Source organism: Sclerotinia sclerotiorum, genomic scaffold (genome assembly GCF_000146945.2).
Source record: "Sclerotinia sclerotiorum 1980 UF-70 scaffold_7 genomic scaffold, whole genome shotgun sequence".
NCBI classification, from domain to species: domain Eukaryota; kingdom Fungi; phylum Ascomycota; class Leotiomycetes; order Helotiales; family Sclerotiniaceae; genus Sclerotinia; species Sclerotinia sclerotiorum.
The window spans coordinates 1,635,254-1,642,674 of record NW_001820829.1 but is presented as its reverse complement, the minus strand read 5'-3'; the positions used below and the strand labels follow the sequence as shown (position 1 = coordinate 1,642,674).

Here is a 7,421-nt window from a genome sequence, read left to right as displayed (position 1 = left end):
AATTAAACACAAACCTCCTCCCCTCATCTCGTTCGTACCGTTTTGGTCGAAGAAGGGCGCTGTTGGGGAGGGGTTGGTGCATTAGTTGGTTTGTTTTGGAGGGGGGTAATGAGGTAATTAATGGGATGATGGGTGGGGTTTGGGGATGCGATGTGATGTGATGTTTTGGGTTTGATTGATGGGGGATTTCGACATACGTATGAATAAATGATAAACGAAGATATCTTGGGTTATGAAAATTAGATTTGGATTTTATACAGCGAACATTACACTACGAGGATAGATAATTTTTAGAATGTTACATTTTACGATAGACATAATGGGATAGATGAATAGATAGACTGTTTTTTTTTTTCAATCTTATTAATAGATAGATTTGGTTGAACAGAATATACCCAGACACTAATACAAAATCCGAATATCAAATTTGATTTCCATCTACTCAAATCACAACCTCAGGCCCCTACTCAACCTACTTGGAGTAAATTTGTGTTTCTCTGACTAGACTAAATCAAACTAATGTAGATGAAGAGAAAGATAAGACAGAAAAAATCAAGCTGAGGTGAAAGAACTTCAACTCATATCAAATCATTAGTAGCAATAATTACCCGTCCATAGCTGAATGGTGGATAACCTGTCCAACAACCCTCGACTCCTTCGCTTCACTACATTCGAACGAAGTGCAAAGATATTAGCTTTCAAATCAAAACAAAGTCCAAATTCCATTTCTGTTGCGCTATCTCTATATATTCCAGACCTCAACCTGGTACCAACACCCCACATTCTTATAATCCTATGTACAAAGCCAACGAGATAAGAAATCAAAAAATGAAAACGACCCCGGTGCTCTTTAACCAGAAACTCCAAGACCAGCCATGAGACAGATGTATATAAACAGAAAAAGGCCCTTTGTCCCAATCCCAAGAACCTTCCATACAAGATCCGAGTCCGTACCATGTACCCATTAAGAAATACGAATAGCCCGTCATCCGCCTATTATCCCTGAGAAACAATGTCAATGATTAAGTAATTAATCCCTACCCGCCTGTTTGCATATATAGAAAAAGGTTAAACCCAATCCTTTCGCCGGAGTCTAAAGAGAGTGCGGAGCGTGATATGTCCAATGGTTAGCGTGTCTTGATTATGAACAAGTGGAGTAAATGATGGTAAGCCAAAAATGAAAAAGAAAATTAGCAGAAGTACTCCATGAAGTCCGCCGAATTTATGTACGTGGTGTTGTAACGAGTAGTCGTTTATCGTGAAAGGAGCCTGACTCGATTATTCAAGGCCCATTCTGGTTTATATGAGCTCGACCGACAAAATCGATACACAAAGTGAACTTATTTGCTTCCAATTAAGGTAGCAACAACCTCAGGTTGCTCTTCTTTTTTAAGAAGGATATTAACGAGCTATAAGGCAAGTCGATGTAAGAAGGGACGTCCAGTTCAAACGTGAAATGAGAGTCATGGTCCTGAACAGTCAGATCTGGCAATAAATAGCCTCGGTCTTCATGACGGAAGCTATCGATGATGTTAAACCTGATCACCCATCAAACTCATCATCTCCATCATCGTCATCACCGCCTTCCATCGCTTTTCTTAAATCAATGACGCTTTTCCGAATCCTCTTGCCCAACGTAATGGGGCTTCTTGGATCAGCCAGTGCTTGATATCTTTCGTATTCCGTTGCTGGCATATTCAACTCATCTCCATCCTCATCCTCATCCTCCTCGTCAGCATTGTCGGCATTTCGAATAGCTTTTGGAGCACGACGGGCACGAGTGCTCGGTTCACGAGGTGGAAGGATTCTCGCAAGGGGTCCTTTGGCCTTCTTGTTTACCTTGATCTTAGGCGATGAGGCGGATATAAAATGAAGCCCCTCTGAAGGTGTTGACATTGATTTGCTAGGACGACCTTTGCGAGCCTTTTTGGTAGGAGAAGCGCTTGGCGCTTCGGCAATGGCTTCAGAAATTCGCTTGCGCTTAGTTCGGGATGATGGCGGTGAAATGATTGGGTGTGCGCCAGGGGTTGCTTCTTTTTTGATGACTGGTTCCTGCGATAGTTCCACTTCTTCATTTTCTTCGATTGTTGCCTGTTTTTTACTTGGTTTTCGGGCCTTTTGTGGTTGAGAAGTGGCGACAGGAGTTTCGCTTGATCCACTATTACGCTTTCCTCGAACTTTCTTAGGAGATTCCTGAATTGAGACAGACTTTTCAGTAGATGCAGCTGCACGTTTTCGAGTAGCTATTCGAGTTTCACGTGTTAGGGTCTGTTCACGAGTGGAAGAACGGTTGATTTGACGATTACCATAAGAAGAGATAGTTGATTGCGAAGATGAGCTGCCGGGCCTTAAATTGATGGCCGCAGTTGCATCCGAGTCCGAATCCTCATCGTGTTCCGTAGTTGGCAGGATTGCATTTTCTTCCTCGGTTTCAGCACTTGGTTCGATATTAGCTTCCTTCTTAACTCGACTACCGGACTTGCTGGACTTGGCTGACTTGGCTGGATGCTTCTTTGGTTTGATAACTTTAGCCCTTGGCTTTACAGGGGGTACGATCGCCGCAGGGGTATCAGATGGCGCTGTAATAACTTCTTCTGTGGGGGGTATAATGTTAACAACAGCCACAGGAGGAGGAACAGGAAGTGGATGCTTCCGTGGCCTACCACCTGCATGCTTCTTTTTCACGACCGGTTCAACTGGTAATTCCTCCGCGATCTGGTTGACGAGTGATTCGGCCGATTGCTGCAGCTGTTCCTGTTCGGACGGCAGGAGGTGTCGAGAAATATCTTCATCTTTTGGAGCATCGTCTTCAAGCATCGGTGGCTCATCTTCGCCAGAGGCAAGTTGAACATCTTTGAGCTTTGAAAGCGATTTTGGCGGCCTTCCAATGGGCTTGCCAGATGGAAAGGTTCTCCTGATGGGGGTTTGACTTCTGCTTTGTTTTCGAGAAGTCTTCGACAACTCTCCAATAGCATCGTCAAGTACTCGGATCTTTCGTTGTCGTTTCGCTGGCAAACCGTCTGATTCATCTTCTGGTGTGCTCTGATCGTACATCTTCCTGGTCGCCATTCGTTGAGCTCGACCACTTCTACCTTCTGTCATGTCTACTTCACCCAAACCACGCTTTCTAGACGCTGTCGGAATTGGTTGCGCACCAAGATGTTTTGGATGCGAAGAATATTCAAAACCGTATACATCTGCTTGCTTCATATCGTCCCATTTCGTGGGATCTATTAAGCGTCCTACTTTTCTCTTCTCGGCTTCTATCTCCTCTTTGGTCACTTTGATCTCAGGCAAGGGCTCGTTGAGAAGTTTTGGCTTGCTCGACTCTTTCAGCTCCTTTTGCCTAAGCTTTTTGTTTTCTTGTTCCCTAGCGAAAGCTTGCCTCTGAAGTTTCGCCCTGAATTGTGGGTCCCGAAGGCTTTCAAGACGTAGGCGAAATTCATCATCCTCTTCAAATTGATTCATGAAAGCGGTCCATTCAGGGGCCTTTGATTTTAATACAACGGCATATTCTTTTGCCATAGCCACCAGGTCATCTCTTTCCAATTGCTCGGCAACTCTATCTGCCTCTTCTACGGCTTTCTCCGCTTCTTTCTCCATTTGCACTCGTTCTCTCTCTTGACATTCATATGCATAAATTTCTTCATCAATCGCGTCAAACTCCTTTTGCCAAACGGCTAAAACATTCTATGATAATGATTAGTCGTTGTGTTTCACGCCGCACAGTATGGAGTAGGACACCAATGTAAAATTATATAAAAACAAATTCGAGGCCATGAAGCAGCGACGATGACTTACTGTGCTAACTATCTCAGCTCTTTTGTACAATTCATCATATGACATTTCGCTAGGATTTTTGAGGTATTTTTCGAAGTGTGAGATGGCCGGAAGTTTAGGATATTTGAACTTAAGGCTGATATCAGGGTCATTGATATCTACGTCAATTTCCTCATGGCCTTCGATTTGATCATAGTAGTCGAATTCAGATTTCGGATCGACATATGGTTGAATCAGATTGTGATCCTTGGAAATAGAATCTTCTTCGTCGGCATTAGCAATAGCAATTGCAGGCTCTTGGGCCGCGTTGTAGTCGAAATGCAAATCCGCTTTTGGCCCATCTCCATTGGAAAAACATTTTGACGTAGCAATTAAGTTCCTAGGTGAAGTAGGAGGTGGTGATAGAGAACTACCCGAAGTAGTAACCGTTCCTATTGATTCCGCTGTGGATGGTCGACTGCATGCAGCCACGTGATTGAGAAAGTCCTACATATTGTGAATATGAAAAGAATATGGTGATGGGAATAGAAGTATGTAGAGATAGACTTACTGTATCTGATAGTTTCGCGAATGTATTACTACAATTTGGACAGGTTGGTGTTGAGGAAGATGATGTAGAAGAACTAGATGAAGTTTCTTGGGACTCGGAAGAGCCAACTCCTTTCTCGATATTAGAAGTAGAATCTTGAGTCGCAATAGGGGGAACCTTGATTCGCGCCATATTGAAGAGGGTTGGGAAGTTTCCTCAGTGAATTGATCAGAAAGAATATGAAACCAACACAGTTTGTTGTGCTGGCTTCAACTCTCAAATCAAAGAGTTCGAGTTTTTGTCCACAAGGTCTCAGACGTAAGTTTTGCAGCTGTACATGCAACCGGAAGAAAATGTATACCAAAATGATGGAGAGACGAGGTACAAATTGAAAGAGCAAATTTATAGGAGAATTAGCAAAAGAGCTCAATGATCGATTACATGCTATTTGCAAGACATAAAGCTATTGTTGTTAAAAAGTATTGTAGTCGGTCAGATTCTCATTTAACTGCTTTAAAAAGGTTATTTCGATTCAATTTGGGGCTTCGGGTCATAAAATGTTAGATGGATGGCGGTGCTCGGTGTTTAGAGACGCCTCAGTTGTGGCTGGAGCCAATCACATATTAATATAAGGTTGCATTAGCCTCGCCCTATATTATGGATGATGGATGTTTGGACCTTTGATAATTGCCCTTTATCAACAACGACCAAAATAGAGCCAGGCCAAATGAGACAGGTGAAAGTCAGTATCATTTCTTTGCTACCATCTTTTACTCAACATACAACAAAACACGCCCAATAAATCATTCAATCATTGATATTGCTGGCCAATCAACAACACAATCATGGCTTCAAAGAAATCAAAACCAGCTCCAACCGATGATGAGTTGAATGAACTCTTGGAAGGTATTGATGAAGTTAAAGTTAAAGCACCTTCTTCCAAGGGAGCTTCAAAATCACATAAAACAAAACAACCATCTCAATCAGAACAGGATCTACTTGCGGAACTTGAAAATCTTGGAGCTCAGCAACCAAGTAGACCACATACACCACGAATCCAACAAGTGAAGCGTTCGAATACAGCAACCCCTCCTCCAGCTTCCCGCAGAAGTGAGGACATATCAAGCGAGGAGAAACCTACTCTTCCTCGAAAGTCTGTTGACAGTACTCGGTCATTTCATACTAGTTTTACCCCCTCAGCAACTAGTAGCGATCTTCAAGAAGCTGAAAAGAAAGCTCCAGTTGCTCAACCTGCTGCTGAAACTCCGTCAGCGGGTGGGGGATGGTCATGGGGAAGTGTCTTCGCAACAGCAACAGCTACAGCTAGTGCAGCTGTCAATCAAGCTCAAGCTGCAGTTAAAGAAATTCAACAGAATGAGGAAGCAAAACGATGGGCGGAACAAGTTAAGGGAAACGTTGGGGTTCTTAGAGGTTTTGGTAAGATATTTGGTTGATTTATTGGCAAGCGAGGGATATGCTAATCAAAGGTGAAGGTGGTGAGTTGAGATCGAGAGCTCTTCCGACGTTTACAAATATTCTACATACTCTCGCACCACCTATTTCATCCCACGAACGACTTCAAATTCACATCACCCATGATTTTATCGGTTATCCTTCTCTCGAACCTCTCATCTATTCTACATTTTCTCGTGTAATGGCTCAAGTTGAAGGAGGAGATCTACTTGTCATCCAACGTGGTCACGAATCAACAGCACGTCGCGCATCCGAAGCTGGTTATACTGGAGGCAATGCAGGATGGAGCGATGGACCATGGTGGCGCGTAGGAACTGACAATCGCGATATTGGCTCTGTGAAAGGACTCGTTGAAGGAACGAAACTCGTCCGCGTGAGCGCAGAAGCTTATTCGAAAGAGTATTTCGATGCCCATGGTGGATTAGAACTCGCGGCTCAGCGAGCCACCGAAGATCTTAGCGAGTCAAACCCAGTTCGCAGTAGCGATATCTTCATGGCCGTACAAGCAATTACCCATGAAGCACCAGTCGATTTGTTCCAAGGAGGTCCGGTAACAGAGAAGGAAGGAGGTGTTGTTGACGATAAACCGATACCTGATGAATTAATCTCTTTCGCTATTTATCTCCACGATCCAGTCCACACCATAACGTTCTCTACACTTACCCAATCTATTCCTGCAAAGTGGATTGAATGGCTTGATGCTCCAGCTCCACTGACTCCTGTATCCGCATCTTCACCATCAAAAGAAAAGTCCGGTTTCTTCGGTGCCGAATCGGAGGGTGCGCATACAGGATTACCCGAAGAGATTCAACAAATTATAGAAAGTGGAGGAGTGGATCCGCGCGAATGGGTTGCGGAATGGGTGGAGGAGACACTGAGTTTGGGAGTGGGGGTTGTAGCACAAAGATATGTGGCAAGGAGGATGGGAGTTGGTGAAGGTGGTATTGGAAAGGGAAAGGCTAGGATGGAGGAGGTGCTTGGCGATGGAGGTGGAGAGGCAGCAAGAGCGGGGTTGATTTGATTGGATCTGGAAGAAGGGAAAGCGATATCAGTGGTTCCCATGACTGATTTAATATGACTGTTTCAGGGCGTTTTATATCTTTCGTCATGTCGTGGCGTAATAGTCAGGTTATGGATGGTTAGTTGAGTAAGCGCGTCAAGCAATCAGTGCGTACATCGTTTTTCTTTCTCTTTAGGTCGAGGAGGTAATGGGACAAGTTCAGGATTATATGAGTGGGTGTGGTATTTTCCCTTGTTTTTGTTGTACTTGTTTGTGTGACTACTACACTTTGAATGAATGAATGCTGTAGTATGTATATCCATCCATTTGTTCATCTATCCTTGGTTGTGAACATTTAATCGAGTCTTCGAGGACTTTGATTTATATGACATATTTGTACGTGGTAGAAATCAAAACGAAAAGAAGCATACCTACCTAGTAGGTAGATAAATAGAGAAGAAGAATCGGGAGATCAAGATATCCAATTTTCTAGCCTAGTCACTGGTCGGGCTAAATATGGGATTTCTATATTTGAGATTGGGAAGTTGGGGGATTGAGGGGATTGGGGGTGGTTGGATAAATTGTAATTGACCTATATTGATGTATTTGAATTTTTTAATTGGATTCGGGAAATTCAAA

The 7,421-nt window shown here is 43.4% G+C and overlaps 2 protein-coding genes across 2 annotated transcripts; one reads left to right on the top strand and one right to left on the bottom strand.

The window, feature by feature from the left end:
• Positions 1–1,542: 1,542 nt before the first annotated feature.
• On the bottom strand, positions 1,543–4,501 carry SS1G_06207 (predicted protein; the record flags this gene model as incomplete). The annotated part of the gene is made up of 4 exons (XM_001593235.1): positions 1,543–2,594; positions 2,664–3,690; positions 3,802–4,266; positions 4,331–4,501. 4 exons carry the CDS (start codon positions 4,499–4,501, stop codon positions 1,543–1,545), a joined length of 2,715 nt encoding a protein of 904 aa, XP_001593285.1.
• Positions 4,502–5,154: 653 nt separating this feature from the next.
• On the top strand, positions 5,155–6,803 carry SS1G_06206 (hypothetical protein; the record flags this gene model as incomplete). The annotated part of the gene is made up of 2 exons (XM_001593234.1): positions 5,155–5,746; positions 5,803–6,803. The coding sequence occupies 2 exons, from the start codon at positions 5,155–5,157 to the stop codon at positions 6,801–6,803; spliced, it is 1,593 nt and encodes a 530-aa protein (XP_001593284.1).
• Between the last annotated feature and the right edge of the window lie 618 nt (positions 6,804–7,421).